Source organism: Amblyomma americanum, chromosome 1 (genome assembly GCF_052857255.1).
Source record: "Amblyomma americanum isolate KBUSLIRL-KWMA chromosome 1, ASM5285725v1, whole genome shotgun sequence".
NCBI classification, from domain to species: Eukaryota; Metazoa; Arthropoda; class Arachnida; order Ixodida; family Ixodidae; genus Amblyomma; species Amblyomma americanum.
Window position 1 is genome coordinate 149,696,250 of NC_135497.1, and position 18,896 is coordinate 149,715,145.

The 18,896-nt window shown below is 43.3% G+C and overlaps 1 protein-coding gene across 4 annotated transcripts in view; it reads left to right on the forward strand.

The window, feature by feature from the left end:
- LOC144113912 (RAB11-binding protein RELCH homolog) overlaps window positions 1-18,896 on the forward strand; it is a 122,076-nt gene that overhangs the window by 68,158 nt on the left and 35,022 nt on the right. For all 4 annotated transcript variants that reach the window (XR_013310910.1, XR_013310911.1, XM_077647298.1 and 1 more), the window contains exons 14-16: window positions 3,654-3,810; window positions 6,415-6,575; window positions 9,167-9,252. Coding sequence is in view for 2 of the 4 variants with exons in the window: in XM_077647298.1 (XP_077503424.1) it covers window positions 3,654-3,810; window positions 6,415-6,575; window positions 9,167-9,252 (404 nt within the window). In the remaining 2 variants the exon portion in view is untranslated. The remainder of the gene's footprint in view (window positions 1-3,653; window positions 3,811-6,414; window positions 6,576-9,166; window positions 9,253-18,896) is intronic.

Sequence of the window (18,896 nt, forward strand, 5' to 3'; positions counted from 1 at the left end):
CCTAGCGTCTATCGTGCCACCGTGCGAAGCAGTTTCTAGATGAAGTGAAACAAAGGTTAGCTGCACATGTTTCACAGAAAACGTTTGTTTTCTGCTCAACTTGCCTTTTATCATAGCATAGTTTACAGTTTCTATATCTTTCCATTTTTTGTGGTTGATGCTGTTGAACTTGAGGTGCACTCCGAGAGGGAACAACGGGCGCGACTGGGGGGTCCGCAAGATGTGGCTCATCATATCCCAGCAGTTGGTCGATTAGTTCTAGCCTGAAGGCAAACTGGTTGAAGTGCAAACTTCTCGATAATTCTGGGACTTCTGGATGCTGCCGACGATGCTCGTCAAACATTATAAAGCTATATCAATACAGTGGAAGAACAGTGTCTTCCACCAACGCACTGACTTCATAAGAACATTGTAGGATCCGATAAGCTGGTCGGATTTGTCCACTCCAAGCATGCCCACATTGTAGTTCTTGATCAGCACCGGCTTCTTCACGGACACTTCTGTCCACGCATTCCCGACTTTCTTCGCTTTGCAAGGACGAATTTATTCGCTGTGTGCGAGGTAGACATCATATTCACAACTCGGCGGTCTTTCCATTGCAGGTACAAAACATCCTGCTCCCTCAGCCATCGAACATCCCTTCTTTTTGCCTTCTTTTCCCACTGTGTGTCTTTGAGTTCACTTGGAAAGCCACGCCAATCTTTCCGCGTTGTCCCACACCCAAGTGTCTTGCGCTCCAGTAAATGAACAAAGATGTGGAAGTGTAGAAATTGTCCAAAAAAATTATGTAACCCTGATCTAGATAATTTTCGCACAGCCGGGTCACAACATCGAATGCCAAACCTCGCACGCTAGGTTCTTCGCACTTTCCAGTATAGACGCTGAACTGAACAGTGTACCCTGTTTCTGAATCTGCCAAAACCCATAATTTGTAACCCCATTTGATCACTTTATCCCTCATGTACTGGCGAATTCCGAACCGACCTTTTGATTTCACCATCCTCTCATCGACGGAGAGGTTCCGACGCGATTGAAAAAATAGCGCGGAAGAATCGCTGACGTGCTGAAGCAGAGAGCATATGCGGTGAAGCTTATCATGGGATGCGACGGTCGTCTTCTCTGGATCAGACACACTCAGGAAGGCAAGCAACGCCTTGAACCGTTTCCTTGACATCACTGTAGGCGGAAGAAGACCTGAGAATAATCTGCGTATGCTCCAATAACAATGCAAACGTGGGACTTGCACAATTCCCATGTATACGAGAAGTCCTATTATTTTTAGCATCTCCTCTTCAGTAACTTTCTTCCACGATCCATCTCTCTCGCTGTACGTGGGCTTGTCGAAAATATGCATCCACGTATACTTATTTGTGTTCTTGCATATCTCCCTGATGATTTCGGCTGTGAAAAACAACAGGAAGAAATCGACGGCTCTTGCGAACCGCCGCGCAGCACTCCGGAGCGCAATTCCAAGGTCCACTCCCGGCGGTCTTCGTGGACAAAACTCCACTCTCTGCGTGGCCACCAGCAAATGGTCCCGTCCGAACGACGTTGACACCCCGCAGATAAGAACTGTGACCTTTAGAACGCGCCGGAAATCCTTATGACGCGATTACACAGTCCGATAAGAAAGCAAAACTCACTGGCGGATGCCTGTCGATGTTCTTGTTCGGTTTGCTGCACTTTTGTCGTCCGTATTAAAGTTCGACGCATCGAAGTCATCTTCCGAGTCTGTAGTGCTATGATCATCCGCAAATTCCAGCCCAGATGCGTCGGAAGAACCAAAATACAGGTATCGCCGCCACAGGCCAATCTCGCAAGTACAAGCGTGAAGACGTCATTGGACAAGGGATGCCACCTTGGAGGATTTTTCCTTCCTACAAGGAGCCGCGAATCTCTGAGGCTGACAAAGGAAGGTTGCACGGTTCAATATTGAAATAAGTTTTGTTTTAAAACCGATAGTGCACTTTTATCACACAAGGAAGACAGACAATCTGAATGTTAGAAGCAAAGAAAACCGATGCTTGGCGGCGCCACAGGCGGCCAGGAGAGTTATATTATGGATTTCCCTGAGGCTTGCCTGGTTACGAGATTAGCATTTCCTTTCATTTCATTTCCTGTTGATTGAGACCCGACACCTAGCTGTAGCTTTTCAATCAAGCACTTGTTACTGTTTCATGCAATGCAGTATATTCAGTGGGAGGGCATTACAAAATATAGCGTTTAGTATTATAAAGGTGCTCTTTTCCTTTTTGCAGTTATCTTCCTTCAGGTAGCGCCTTTATAACTAAGCTATATAGTGTATGCTACCAGTGTAAAGCTTGAACACTGTACCAAGAGTTCCTTTGCGTAGGATGCATGACTCATAGCAATTAGAAGGTGCGTATTCTTTTATTTTGACTGATACATGTGCCGCACATGCCTGTAATGATAAAATAAGGAAGCATACCTTATAGGCATGAAATGAAAATTGTACATGGTAAACCGGTAGGTAAATGGCAGGCTTCATGGGACACCGAAGTAAAGAGCAAACTTCACCTGGTTAAGCCAATCGCAGCTGACTGGAAACCAAGTTGACAGCGAGAACTCTTTAATGAAGTGATTTTATGTTGCCTTTGCATCGGACGTACACATCTGACACACAACTTCATTCTCATGTAACTAGGTAAACCGATGCGTGAAGGACGTGGAGGTTAGCCCACAATAAACATTTTACTCTCGTATATAAAACTCGAGAAATGGAGAAAAAAAACATTTTACACAGTTTTACAATGAACTGAACCCTTTCCACCATAGCTTGCTCCTAGGAGCATTTGTCGAAATTTCCTCTGTTTTTAGTTTATTAAGAGAAGCAGTGCTCCTAAAGAAGCTATATCTTAAAATATGTTAAAATAGTGTTACAATGATGTATGTACATGTTTTGTTGTGTTCTTAATTGCTAATTGGCAATGGTAATTTAAGTTGTTTTATGTACCCACTCCTGCTTGGGCCCGAATAGGGCCTGCAGTATTTGTAAATAAATAAATAAATAAAAATATCCAAAAAGCAAGCATGTTAAACCTCTCATTTGGCACATGATAACCCTAGTTGATTATGTGCTACAGAATGCAACACAACAAATCTTTACTTGTTTCATTGCAGTGGCTGCTTTTGAGAATGGAGAACAGTTTTCAGTACTGGGGCCATCAGCTGCCTTATGTCTCTTTTCTTCTTCTTGTGCTCTTTTGCAAGCTGCGGCCTTCTTTGTATAGCTTGGTATTAATCATGGAGTACATATTCATGTTAGAATGGCACTCTTGAGAGCACCCTGAGAGTTGAATCTAATGAGGGAAGAAAGGGTTTGCATGAGAAGAAAGGTTTGTTTAAACAAGGCTGTCCTAGCCAAAACATCTGGGGCCCTTGCTTCCGAACCACTTTTGTAGGATAGGAAAACAGTGATTGTTATTAATTTGTGAACATAAAAATATGCACAAGTAGTGTACCATGATTTTAGAGTTGAGCAGATGAATATCAGGTAAATGTTGAAGTATTGTGCTGCAGGTTCATAATGCATTGTTTCAGTGCATGGGGAATTAGCAAGTGCCACTGTACTATGTGCACAGCTCACAGTAAGCTACTGCAAAACTACAGCTTCCATTCTTTTGGTGATTCAGATGATCGGGTGCCTCGGCCACAAAGCCCTCTTCTTGATCCATTGAAGATCTCAAATTATGGCTTAGACATGCCTGCTCTAATAGCTGCATTTGATGAGCATATTGGACAGGAATGGTATAAGACTTGGCCTGCTTTTGACTGGCTTCTCAGCAAATTGTGAGTCCTCCTCTCTTTTTTTGTGCATATGTGCTCATATCAAAGTGCTCAAGGACTAGGCTTCTTCTTTATTCATTAATCTGTTGAGTGACTTTAGGTGCTTTCTTGTGTGTACATAAGTATATACAGTAGACACCCGTCGAAATTAATTCTCTGCTAAGATGAACATTGTGAGAATGTTTGTTTTTAAACTGAACTGGCATCACAGCATATGTTCTTGTAGTGCAGTGATGTAATGTGGTCAGATATCAGGGCTGCATGCATGTCGCCTGCAGCGGATGAAGAGAGGTGTGCTGCGCTTGATTGTAGAATTGGTTACAGCTGTGCTACGGAAGGAGCGAGATAAGAGACAGTAAGAAATAAAAAGGTGATAGTAATGTGATTTCTGGGTCTGTACTGTGCAGCTAGTTAGCTGGACACCTCTGGTGCGCTTTGATCCGGAGGGAAAGCAAAAAACAGAAATGAAGACAAATGAAATTTGTTGCAGTGGAGAGAAAAGGACGGCAGAAGGAAAGAAAAAAGCAGGTTTATGTTATTTTGAAGTGAAGTGACATGAGCGTCATCCATGCCCTCACTGTTCAGCTCTCTTCGTGCTTACTGCAGTGAATTCTCTCTTGGCAGTTATCTTCTCACTGCATGTTAATTTTATAAATTATGCATACTTTCATTCAACAGATATTTGTACACATCTTCCGTGCTTACACAGCCTTTTGGAGGGCATTTCTAATAAAATGAACAAATTTTAATTCTTTCTACTTTTTCTTAAAGGGAGCCTGCTACATTTTTCATTTCAACATGCTCTGGTTTTATGTTAGCTGCCTGTATGAATTGTCATGTCAAAGGTCCATTAGGTTATGTGCAGGTGCCTCTGTGTTTTGAAGACCGTTTGTTTTGTGCATATTGTTTTGTGCATATATCTTGAAGTGGAAGGTATTATTAGGAACATAATTGTATGCGATGAATTTTTTCTGTTGTGGTTGTATGATTTTTAAATGTGTACTTTTTGCATAGTCAGCACACGGCTTAAATTCCACACTCGGTCAAGTTGGTGCTCGCCATAAGCTTCATTCTGAAAACCATTGCTACCCTGAAAATGTGGGTGGGTCAAGGTGTGTAGTTGTCTTGACCAGGTGTAAAAAACATCATCGATATTGTGTTGAGTTATAATAAGGTTCTAAGGGATGCCATTTATTCTTGTAAAAAAATACTGCAGGATGACTGCCAACAATTTGATTGCTTGTGCCTGTGTTCTCTACGTGTTGCTTAGTTGCCATTAGGTGAGTGGTGGGAAAATTTTTTTTTGATGACTGTCGGTGCAAAAGGGCATAAAGTAAATACCGTATTTACTCTCGATTCTCAGCATCCCTCCTTTTTTTTCGTGGTCACAACGCCCAAAGGGGGGGGGTGTTTAGATTCGAAAAATCTAAAATTACCCCCCCCCCTCCCCCCCCTTCTTTTCATGGCAGTATCGGGACAAGACAGGCACAAGAAATAACGTTTCATTTGGCAAACGTTAAAAAAAAAAAAAATGGGTGCAGACTGTGAACCCACCGCTTGTGTCTGATACTCACTCACTCTCACTGCTACTCGAGTCCATCGCACCGCTTGAGCAGCTACTTTCAGTATCCCACAGCAGGCCGTCTTTCGTTCCGTTGAAGTGGTTTGTAATGGAACACTTCTTAAATGACTTGGCCACAATGTCGACTTGGACCCACTTCCATGCATCCAAAAGCCACCTTGCGATGGTTGACGAGGATGCTTTCTGCAGCTTTCCCGTCTGCCACCGCAAAAATATGGTAACGCATCGGCTGCTGTGGGGTTTTGAGAATTCATTTGTTCAGCCCCACAGCAGTTGTGGCTCATGGTAGAAACCACGTGAGAAGGCAGTGATGATCATTACACAGTCTTTATTTGAGTGTCATATCAAGAAAGCCGGCAGTGACCAAAACCAAGGAAAGCTTAGGGGAATATTTGTTTTTTCTTTCGTTTGGGGCGTTAATCAATCGGAAATTAAGTGCAATTATTTTATGGCTGAAAGATAATTGATTAGAAAGTAGAAGAAAATACAACCATACGCCACCAGTGGGATCCAATTCCACGACCTCTGAATTTTGAGTAAAGTGCTCTACCAACTGAGCTCTGGTGGCAGCTGTCCAATCTCTGCTTTCAGCGGTATTTGTGTTGCGTGTACCCTATCCTTGAGAGTGTTCGCTAGCTCCACCATCGTCCATAGCGACAGACATAGTACGTCTTGTAGTGCCGCGAATGTCACGTGGAACGGTGTGGGCAGAAGCTGTGTGAGAACCCTCTTATACAGTTGAGCCCAATTATGATGTCTGCAGTTTTAATGAACGAGGACAGTGCTGCCGTCAAAATTTATATTAGGGCAATGGCGTTACGTCTCGGATACAATGAACTCCTGTGGCTGCACAACTCGGTTACAGTGAACGCAGAGGCACTGTAAACTTGGCCCCACAGTCGAAAACCACTGCTTCCTGCAGGAGCAGAGAGTGACGAGCGTCTCCTGGCCTCCGATAAAACCAGTCTCCTAGTTATTTTATGCAGCTTTCGTTATTTCTTACTAATTCTTAGCATTGCTTTCAGCCTTCCTTTTCTGACAGGCATTGCCATTCGTATGGAGCCATCTAGCAGGGCGGCTGTGCATACTCTGTCTGAGCTCCTACTCAGCTTCTGCCGGCTGTTTGGGCATACTTTTACTCATTGCAAAGTAAAGCCTGCCTTTTCTGCTCTTGTTCCCCTCACAGGTAAGTTGGAAGCTATTTTTGTTAGTGGAGCATCATTCTATGGCCTGTTTTGTACCTAAGCAAGTGTTGTTAGTACTTTAGTGATTGCTCTCTGAAATACTCTTCTCATATAGTGTTGCTTCAGGGCTCATTGTAAAGGGTAAAGAGTCATGGTATGACTTCGCTTCACAGCAGATCTATGCTCTCTTGAACTCAGGAGCCCTCTCTGCTATATCTTCTTTGCTCATATGCAAACAGTGAAAGGGTGTAGAATGCGCATTGCTTACCTTTTGACGAACTACCACCTTGGTCACATGAGAAGTGCTTACCGCATAGCACGTGTCCCAACTAAAGGCAACCAAGCTTTTAAAAAAGACTGAGTATCCTAGCCCAGTGAAACCAACTGAGGGCTGTCGCCTGGCTTAGTCTGCAGTATTCTTTTCGTTCTCCAAAGTTATCTTATAGAGACTAATTAGATAAATTTTTAATTATTGGCTTCAGGAATAAAGTGTCAATCGAGAAGTTGTAGATCGTCTTAAAAAACAACTGGCTAAAATGTTTGTGCTAAGGTACCATTTATGCAGATATATTTACTGGTCTTAAAAGAAGAAAGCTACTATGTATAATGTGTTGTCTATCCTGTGTGATCGTCGTTGCACTGCCATTCTCTAGCAGCTACCATGTGACATCTACTGGCTCATATCTCTCGACCAGTGCACACACAAAGCCCCATCGGGAAAAATGCTCCTGAGAAAAGCAGATTTTGTTCTCTGAGACACGTCTTGGGACGCTGAAGTTGCACCATGTGGTGGAAGCTTTGTTATTCTTCAAGTTGTCGTTTAAGGTCAGTGAAAAAGCTACTTCAAGCACACGGTACCTCAGTGCAAACATTCTAGCCAGCCATTTTTCAAGATGACCTACTACTTCTGAATTGACACTTTATTCCTGAAGCCAGTAATTAATAAGTTTACTAATTAACTACTGTATATACTCGTGTATATACAGTAGCTCACTTTTCCGCGTCAAAAGGCACTTTTGGCTGCTCCAAAAGCTCCTTCAAAGTGACTTCGGCCAATCACATCATTTATCGCGTATATTTAGTTGAATACATGCAAGACAGAATGCGTATTTAAATCAAAATTACAAGAAATCTTATGGAAAAGCATGAGAGATTTAGGAGCTGTTTGGGTGCTGGGAGCAGAAATCTGGTTTAGACAAATCAGCCACTTTGGAGGCTGCTCAGAGCGTGCCTATCGTTTCACACTTGTTGAAAAGCTGGCTGCTTGGAAGTACAATGCCACATATGCTGCAGGGGTGATGTATTTTTTAACAATTTTGTAAAAGACAAATATACATTATAACTGACGAGGTCATACCATAATTATTCATGTAATGGACGTGCTTGCCTAATGACTGCACCCCATGCTTTAAGTCTGGAGAAGTGCAATTTTGTTTTTTATGCACGTAATGAACGTGCCCTATCTTTTGGTCCGCAGTCTGCTGTTGATGGTACTGAGTGCTCGCAGGCTCCCTTTTATGAACACCGAAACAACTATGAAATGATATAAGCGCCATCTGTCGGATGTCAAAACTGTTATATATCACTTTCCTACAGGACGAACAGGCAATAAAAATGTTCCGCGAGGAATCCAATAACCAAAAGAAACTACGCCTACTATCGAAGGGTTTCTTCCTTTGATCTGCCTTGTTAAGGATAGTAGAAACTCGTTGTGGTTGGGCTTCGTGTTGCATGCCGTGAGTTATCCTGGAGCGAAGTTTAGGTTCTCTCCCTTTAGACAGCAGTATGGGCCGCTACATGAGTTGTAGATGTGAGCTTGAGATAAAAGCTGTTGACTATGCTCTGTAGAGCGAAAACCATGATGAAGAGTGCGTTTTGTTTTATGTTAAAGGCGAGTCGCACTGAATGAAGTATTTATTCCACCAGCCTACATTTTCACCCATTTTTATTTCAAATTTTCGGAATATTTTATCTCGCATAATAAACACACCACCAAATTTTCGGAGATTTCTCAGGGGGAACAGAAGCGTGTTCGTTATGCAAGTAAGTATGTTACAGGCATTGTTTTTTTTGTTCGCAAGGTGCAAACTTGCTCCATATGTTCTTGTTAACACTGTGACGTTCTTGTTCAGTAGGTGCGGCATGGATTGTGTGGTTGGCTTAGTGCTAACAGAACAAGGCAGACATCAATACGTCACTTATTTTCAGGTCGCTCTTTGTCTCAACATTTAACCTCTGACAGATTTATAGCAAAGCATGGGTTGCTGTGCAAGGTGTTTATTTGTGAGGGATTTTTCCCATTTTCTCAGATGTTTTTAAGTCTAAGAACCAGTGATGTAGCATGACTAAATGTATAATTTGCACTGGTGGACTAACAATATAATTTAAATGGGCGCTGCAGTATCTTTAACAGCATGCTAAGACTAGCAAACTAAAATGCAGCAAACAAATCAAATAGTAACCAAGTCAAAACTAACAGAAGTAAAACATGTAAACCCATATATATCTGAATTGAAAAATGCCTATTCAATGCCTATGTTTGCAGTAGGTATTCGTTATTGTAAAGAAACTAAAAAGTTTTTCTCTTCCACAGATGCCTTCAGTCAGGAAGCAAAGGACACATTGACAAGTGCTGTGGGACCAGTGTATGCATCAGGAATTCTGGCAGCATTTTCTTGCGTACGTTTTGATTTTTGCTGCCTTTTACTTGCTTGCAGTTCGCTAAATAGGGTGACTATGTTGACTGCATGTTTTTTTAATTTCTCTTTCTTGAACGTATTTCTTGTGCTGGTCCTTTGAGTCCTCTTTTTTTTTCTGAACTTTGTCCTAAAAGCATCGCAGACATGACCTCTGTGACAGAGAAATTCCCTGTAGTACTGTAAAATGTGCTCATCGGCTCCTTCTTTGTATTGCGCTTTTCATTGGTGTTGTGCATTTTGGGCAATGGGTATTTTGTGCAAGCTGGCACAATGTTGGTGGTGTGAGCCAAGCTCAACTTGTGTAGGACATCCTGGATGTTTCATCAAGCACTTTAAAAATTCCTTAATATAGGGTGGTTGAAATAGAAATAAAAAGTTTTCAGGAGCACACTCTCAGCCACGGCGAGCATTAGTTACTTGAAGTATAATGCTAATTAGCTTGTTACCTAAGATTTACTAATTAACCTTTTTATGCACATAGTCTGATGGTTACAGTTAAACCTTGATTTAACGAAGTTGGTAAAATCGACAGTAAATTTCGCTACATCAAAATTCATCTCCTAGCATTCTAAGAATCCGCTAAAAACATGTGGATAACTCATGGGAAAAACCTTTATTTGCAATTAAAGTTGTCCTCTATTTGTGCCCTTTCATTGACAGCAGCAACGGCATTTCATGTGTCTTGGGTATGTTACGAGCTCCCGAGCCACCTTAGCACATCTATCATGTCAGCCACTTCACGGTAATCAGGGACAACGCACCCATCTTGAGTTTTAGTTTTGTTGTCATCATCATCTTCCTGTAAGTGCCCTGAGCACACCGCTGACACGACACATTTTGCCACTGCCACCGCTAGGACCTCGTGGCCAGCGGCAGCGGCCGCGCGGCGGAACCAAACTGTATGCCCCCCCACCAACCCACTCTTGCCTCTTCCCTTACTTTCCTTCTTTCTCCATGTCAGCGAGCGCAAGAAGCGTGTCCTCCAATCACCAACCAGTGAAATGAAATCAAGCCTACACCGCTCCTAATGTTTTCTGCCGTAAGCCCGAGTGTGTGCCTTTTTGCACATACGCGAATCTTTTGACCGAGAAGAGGTTGTCAAGAGTGAAGCGCATGATGGGCTTCACAGCTAATAGGTGTGCCAGTGGCACTTACCCTTTCAGTTCTTTTGCCAAGCTTTGTGCATCTGTAAACACAATAAATGCGAGATGCTGCCTGTAGCATTCGGCGCCGGTTTTGGGTGAGCTAGCGAAAGCCGCAGGCTGGCCTGGCAGGCTGCCAAGGATGCACAGACGCTCGTGCCAGCCTCGCCTGTACAGCCCCAGATGGCATGGCCTCCAGCGCGTTCACCACTATGATCATCGTCATATTATTGCATCTACCTATGCGCTCTGTATATGAAAGCCAGGCGGCACCCATATTATGTACGCACTCTGCTCCACTCAACCACTCACTCCCGCGATACACTTTTTTCTCAGGTTCGTTTCCAGCCAGCAATGAAATTTCGTTACATTGGAAGTAGAGCAAAATCTACTTTGTTATATTGAATCTAAAAATACATAGTGTTCTATGGACGCAAAGTTATGAAAACTGGAATACTTCGCTACATCAAGGATTTTGTTACATTGAAGTTCATTACATCGAGGTTTAACATTAGTACCTATGGCGAGTTCATAGTAACAGAAAAGAAGATGCTATATCAAGGTTTGAAATGAAGAAAAGTTATTCCTAAATTCCTGCAGAACTAAGGATGCTTTTTTTTTTTTTACACAAAACTGAAACTAAACGCATGTGGTGCTCGGAATGCCCAGCACAAGTGCAATGTCTGCTGGTGACATGTTGCACTGATTATGGTGCCAAATTTGGACTGCTTGCTTTGTTGCACCAAGGCTTGCACTCTCTCTTGCTTCATCGCTCTCAAATATAATGGCCACGTATTTGGAAATGGCTATCATTTTCCTTGCACCAAGCAACAAAGCAAAAGGAAGTGCATTAACAGGTGCTGTAGCGATTTTCGTTTTGATGCGGAAAAAAGCACCAGATTAACTCGCAATAGGGATCTTTAGAGAATGACAGTTTTTCTTTGTTTCAAAACCTGATATGGCATCATCTGCATGGCTATGCACTCACCATAGCCACTAACGACCAGACTGTGTCAATTTAAAAGTTAATGATTATTGAGTAATGATTAGCATTACTTTTTTAAATAACCGACTTCCACTGTGGCTGACAATAAAAATCAGTACAAAAAAATCGGCACAACAAAAATCAGTTCCCTCATTTCACCCTGTCTGCTGCGTAGCCCTTGACAGCGCCGCAATATGCTGTGCGCCGATAACATATTACGTGTTTTTTATCTTTTGACTTTTGAGGGGAGCTCCAGAGGGGGTGGGGATGACTCGCTCGGCGAACTTGGCAGAGCGCCAAGACGCTGTGCACCCTTGACAGGAGCACCGGTGGCGGTGGCTACATGCATGGGGTAATGCCTACGTGCATGGGGGAATACATGGCTGTGTTATTTTTGCTTTTTTTTTTTGCCAGTCTAGATATAACGATAATCGGTTATAACAATCGGATTTTCTGGTTTTCTCAATATCATTATAAGTAGGTTGCACTTATAAGTGCTAGCGCGCTAGAAAATTTATTTCATTCACACAGTGTGATTTGCCAAGTATGCATTGGGAACTGCTGAAATCATTCTTCTCTCAATCGCTGGCGCCAAAGACTCTGTTGCTTTGCTCACTGAGTGTGCCAGGCTGCTGGCACGTCTTCCACATTCTCTTGGACTGGATGAGTAGACATCGCTGTAAGTCTGCACTCTTGAAATGCAGGACAATAACTGAGCAAGCGTATGGTGGCACCACTTTGCAGGGTGTCTGTTGATGTGGAATGCGTCTGGCTTTATGCATAGGCAAAGTCTAAATGTGCACGCTCCTAATGCAGCCTTATTGTATCACATTGTGCGGTTGCTTTGGCTGAAGTATTTACATTAAAGCATTTAAGCCCATGCATTTTTCTTAGCTGTGTCCTTGCCATTGGAACTAATCACCAGACTGTGCTTTAATTATAAATTTGATTGGTAAATGTTAGTTATGAGGTAGCTAATTAGTATGACTTTTTAAGTAACTGACATTCGCCGAGGTTGAAGTCCTTGAAAAGACTTTCTTTCTACTTCAGACACCCTATCTCTATAATTTTTTAAGTGCTAGCTGAAACACTACAAACATTTGTGTCTAACCCTTGTTGTGCTGCTTTTTTTTTTTTTTTGCTTGAGTAAGTCTAATTCTTCACCTGGTGTTAAAGTGGAAGGACTGTGATGGTGATGATGGTGGTGATGTGTTTTATGGCACAAGGGCAGCTTTGGCCAAAGAGCTCATGGCACAAAGTATTTTTCTTTACACATGGTTGGTGGGGTCATAGGTCCATTTTCCTAACATTTCTCCCCAGAGAAGCCAAGCAACAGGGCAGGAGAAAGCTTGTACCCCTTGTATCACCAGTGGGTACCTGGCGGCACCGGGGATGGAACCCCGCACCTCCTGCATGCGAGGCAGGTGCGCAAACCACAAAGCCACCCTGCGGTTGCTGTAGTTTTGCAACAAATGGCCTCTTCCTGATGATGTGCTGCTCACATTCCAAGACAGACAAACACTGTTGGGGCTAGAGAAAAGAAAATTATAATAATGGGTCCCAGTTCATGTTACAGTTCATGTTGGTATAAGCTTGTTAATTCGAACTTCAAAGGACTGGAAAAAATATTTTCCAAATTATCCGAAAGTTCGAATTACTTAATCACTCCCACAAAAAATGTCAAGAACAGCTTGCATCCCAGTAAATTTATTTGGTGAAAGACTCGGCAGGGCTTGCCCAGTTTTAAGATGAGAATGGCACTGCAGTGCCTGTTTTTCACGTTTCCATCAATGCTGTACTGCGTGCATACTGTTAGTAGCATCAAAGCTGAACTGCTCCAAAATCATAAGGGCCTCCCGCATCCTTCATGTTGCGACATGGTGGAGCTCTACCGCTACCACGTCACACCCATCACAAGCGGCACCATCGCGTGCGAGTAGGCTTCACTACACAAACAGTGCATGGCACGTGACACCGTGCAGTTTCGGCGCGCTGGAAGAACGGAACCTTGCAGGTGGAAGCAAAGGAAATGACCATCGGTGCCGAAGTGCCGAGAAAAGAAGGGGAAATAAAACTGATCGAGCAAAGCTCAGTAAAGCGAAACCAAAACTAAGAGGTTGGGCTATTTTCATGTTTCTTTTTATAAGCCCTTTCTAACATATGTTCTCAGGGACGGAGCCATCTGTTTGTTGCAATGCCTGCCATTGCGCGCATGTCAGAGGTACGCAAGCGACTCTGCAGCATGGGATTTAGGTTTCGAGCAAGGCTATTTTGATGATCTCTTGCCATTCCAGTCAGATCTGGACGTGGACTTCCTCCGGGAGCCCATTCGAATTTACTGGAGCATGACCCATAGCATTTGAATTAGAAAGCAGGGCTGGACATGATAGTTAAAAGAAAGTATCTTTGATACCAATACCTGATATCCTCAAAAATTGCATTTCCAATACTGATACAAGGTACTGAATGAAAATCGATTTCCAATACACGTGCTCGATACTGCATCGCCGATACTTCGATACACCACTGAAATCGTCATTATTATTAAAGCTGGTAATATGATTTGCAAGGTTAAGAAATTTCTCTGTGGTTTCTGGAATTTTGAGTGTACAGTTGAACCACGATATAAAAAGCTCGATAAATCAAAGCTCACGATGCAGCGGACTTTTTCGTTTCAGTTTCTTACTTCCGCTGGAATGCATGTATTTTTCCCCTCTGTTTAACAAAGTAATTTCGTGCTGCAGTTTCGGTACCATGAAGTTTTCGCGAGCAAAAAAAAAAACAATTTTGGCAAATTCCACCACTTTGTTAAGCTAAAAAATTTTTGCATGTAGAGGCATTAATGTTGCTACTGTTATCAATGACCAAGCAGCAGTAATGCCACATAACGCTGATGCTCTTGAGCAAATGTCAGGCAAAAATATCTGACTTTATGACCACACCATGAAGTGGGTTGCCTTGTGCAAAGCTTGTACAACAAAGATTTCTTGCTTGTGAACAATGTTTGATAACTCACACCCATCTCACCCCGCCGCGGTGGCTCAGTGGTTAAGGCGCTCAAGTGCTGATCCCGAGGACACAGCGGCTGCGTTTCGATATAAGCGAAACGCAAGGCGCCCATGTACTATCGCGCTCAGTATGAACTACACTGCACTAATGCCTGCCTGAGCACTCGCACGGTGTAACTCAATACTGAGTGCGATGGTACGGTGCGACATCAGTGCACGTTTAAAAATCACAGTTGGTCGAAATTTCTGGAGCCCTCCACTACAGTGTCCCTCTTAGCCGATGTCGCTTTAGGACGTTAAACCTCCTTAAACCAAATCACACCATCATGCCCGGTCGGCACGGCCATGTGAAGTGGGGACGCAGTCAGTGGTAAATCGTGTCCAGCACACACGGTCGATGACATTGTGCACAAAGCAAGCTAAACGATCTGCGCAATTTCGCGACCGCAGCGACGGCCAAGTGGTTGAGCATCCGCCTCGCATGCGGGAGGTGCGGGGTTCGATCCCGAGTGCCGCCGGGTACCCACTGGTGATACAATGGGTATAAGCTTTCCCCTGGTCTGCTGCTCGGCTTATTTTGGGTGAAATGTTTGGGAAATGGGTCTTTGACCCCACCTTGAGAAGTAGAAAAATACCTTGTGCCATGGCACTCTTTGGCCATGGACGCCCTTGTGCCATAAAAATCCATAATCATCATGATCATCAACTATTTTGCGGGCACTTTCTGCTTCCACATCCTGTTCCCATCAGCCCGCGAGAGCACACGATGGGTCGCAGGGTTGCTTAACACCATTAACTGACTTCCATAACACAGTGTGGTTTCATTTGGTGAAGGCGCCCGCTTCGTGACAGTCAGTGCAGTAACGCGCGTAGCTCATGATACTTTTTCTGTGGCGGCATTTACTTCCATCCATCAGTCAAGATTTTGAGATCTCTGCAATTTGTTGAGAAAATACTTCAAGTTAAAGGGTAATATAAATGCACGGTGCCATGGGGAGCGGCTCGGCTCTGCAGGAAATTTCGACCAAATCGATATTTTATGATATGCGATCTCGAGGTAACGAAGTTTTACCAACTACTCTCCCTGCTCCTTCTGCGTGGTGTTTCTTTTAATATCGCTTGTAATATCTTCATGAAAGCACACGAGCAAAATAAAGTGGAATGGGAAGGTTTTAGGACTGTGCGATATCATTTGCTCCACTGAAAGACATAAACCTAGATGAAACGAAGCTCGCAATATAATGAAGTTTTTCTGAAAAGTACTACTTCATTATATTGAGGTTCAACTGTATTTTATATAGCACGCCGTGCTTGAAATGAATACGGCTGCTTGAATTTCTCTAGGCTCCAATTTCTTTAAGCTCCACTGTCAGTGCAGCCGGTTTCATTGAAACTTTAGCATTGGAATGAAGCCATGGCGGCGTTTAAACAATCACTTCCGTGAGCTGGCTAGTGAAATCTTTTTTTAAAGCTAATGTTCTTCATGCGAACTGGTCTCTAAGCACTTAACTAAATTGGAATACATAAGAATGAACTTTTAACTCTTTGATGATCTTCATTTGTTACTGCAGTATTTGCCAGTTTCTTTTGCCCTGTGCTAAAAAGGGCAAGGTCTGTGTGGCTGGGAAAGCCTAAACTTACTTCCCCAGGATATGTTTGAAAAACTTTTATAGTTAGTTGAACATTCTTCATTACAGGCTAGAAGGAAAACAAAGAATAGAAGGTTTAAAAGGTTTTGAGGCACAACACATTTTTGCACATCTGTGTTTTTGTTTTATTTTTTATTTAACGGTAGTAAAATATCAGCATGGCCCTCAAACTGCCAGTTTGAAAGAGCCCCATAATGCGGCCATGCTTCAAGCAAAGCGAAGGAAAAAAAACTTCTCTTCACGAGCACACGAGCACATTGCCATGTTGTATTTTATGAAAACGCCTTTTTATCAGTGGATAAGATTGAAGCATAGCCGCGTTGACTCGAAGATCCTCGAGGTGTAGTCAAGAAATTCAAGTTTCACTAGCGCCTCTTGAGAACTACTTCTGGTAGCGTTGATATTACAGTTGGTTGTATTACAGTTTTTTTCACGTCTCACATAGCCTAAACACTCCTAACATGTCAAAGTGATCGTTCGTGTGATGAAACTGAAACAGCCCACCCCATTGACCTGCGTATGGAAGAGTGCGTGACCTTTATTGTGCTTACAAAGTGAACAACAAATGGTCTTTTAACTCTTGAGCATGAAAGCGACCATTTCTGTTGGCAACTGCCACAACTTGAAATAGCTGTGAAGGGGTGTTGTTTCTACCATCACAGTTAGGCTGTCTCCCTGTCCCTTCTGTTATCAAGCATGTAGAAGCGCAACAGATATGCAACCTGTCTGCCAAACAACGAACATAGAAAGAAAGACAACTGACCGGGCCAGCAGCATTCGTATCATCTTTTCCTAATTCTTCCTTTTTTTCAGTGCACTACTGCCTGAGCGAGTGCTGTTGTCCTAAGTCTGACTTACAGCATTGTCAAAATCTGCGGCTCAATACTTTTTCGAGTATTGAGTATTGTTAAAATACACGATATACTAAAAACGTATTTTCGATACCGATGCTCCGATACTTCTATTTGTCGCAAGCGATGCCTAATACCGATACGCAAAATGTATTGAGAGACGGTATTGAAGATACATGCATCTTCGATACTGCCCATGCCTGTTAGCGAACATGCAATTCCAGACCTACATGGGTGCTGGCCAGGACCGAGCCGGCAGTTCGAATGATCCATATTACCAAATTAATAGGGGTTGAATTAACAAGCTTTTACTGGTACTGGGCTGGACTAAGAAGGACATTTGTTAATTTGGGCGTTTCAAAAACAAATTAAAATTATATCACCTGGTAGGAATGCCATTTCTACAGTATACAGGGTGTCCCAGCTAACTTTAGCCAGGGTTTAAATATATGCCCCGGCACTCTAAGACGACGGATACAAACGCATGTTGCTGGCTGTTGTATGGAGCAACTCACACTATTTTTTGTATTGTGCTTAATTGCATAATTAGTCGAGATAATTCAGCGACTTCGGAAGCAACGAAGATAGGCGAAAAAGTCCAATGAGAAAGTTCTAGAACAGTCCGTGAAACGTCCAAGTGAACAGCCTCTAACTGCCCATCTATTACATATCGGCTTTTTTTCGCTCAGTGCAGATGCTCGCGAAATACAAAAAAAAAAAAACACGTGACATGCCAACTTGCGCACCGCGATTGCAGTGCTCTCAAACGTTCCGTGTAGGAACGAACAGATCATTTAGCCCGGTGTGCTGCCGCTTATAAAGGTGACAGGGCTGCGACGCAGGCGCTGTTCGTGCGATTCACGCAAGCACAAGCAATGAGGAGTGTGTCTGCTTGTCGCTATCAAGATCCGCAAGGGAAGCATACCGCTTGCCTATATCACACAGCCAGCTGCTGCGTTGCTGCTCTGTCATTTTTTTAAGCAGCACCACACCAGCTTAAATGTCCTGTTCGTTCCTCCACGAAATGTTTCAGAGCACTGCAATCGCGACGCACAAGCGGACATGTCATGTGGTTTTTTTTTTGTATTTTGTGGGCATCTGCAGTGAGCTAAAAAAAGCCGATATGTAACAGATGGAAAGTTAGAAACTGTTGAGTTGGACATTTCGAGGACCAATCTACAACTTTCTCATTGGACTGTTTCGTCTATCTTATTTGCTTGTGAAGTTAGTTAATTAATCTTAATTATGCAGTTAAGCACAATACAAAAAATAGTGTGAGTTGCTCCTTACAACAGCTAGCAACATGCATTTGGTAGCGTCGTATTTGAGTGCCGCAGCATATTTTAAAACCCTGGCTAAAGTTAGCTGGGACACCCTGTATATCCAGGTTATTGAAAGCCTTAAAGGGACTATGCAATGAATAAAAAGTCGCTTGTAAATGTTTTCAATGCTTAGAAATGATGCTAAGAAGCATTCACACCAAGTATGAGTCTTCGGAACTGAGCCTGCAATTTATTATGAATTTTTAAAAACCGTGTTTTTTAAAATTCGCGGGCCGATTGGTGTGCTCGTAATGACCGATTTTGAAACTAAAATCGTGGAAAAAAGACGTCACTGTACCCATGACGTCGCCAGGCCACCACACGCTCTCATTCGCTGGAGCCACGGCAGCCACGACGTCACGGGCACACTTCCAGTAGCCGTGAAAATCGTCTGCTCGTGCCGCGGTGGGACGCTCATGGGCAAGCGCGAGCCAGGGCATTGCCTTCGCGCATATGGTTTCAATTTTCCTCTGCCGCCTCCTTCTGTCGGGAGTTCCGGAGCCACTCGCAGTGGCTCGCCGAGTCGCTAATGTCGTCGCTGGTGTTCAACCGGTACGGCACGAATGCATAGGGCTCGATGCCCATCATCATGGCCGTAAGAGCGAGCAGTCGCACCTCGAGGTCCGGGTCCATTACTGCTATCTGCAACAGACGACAAGCAAAGAAA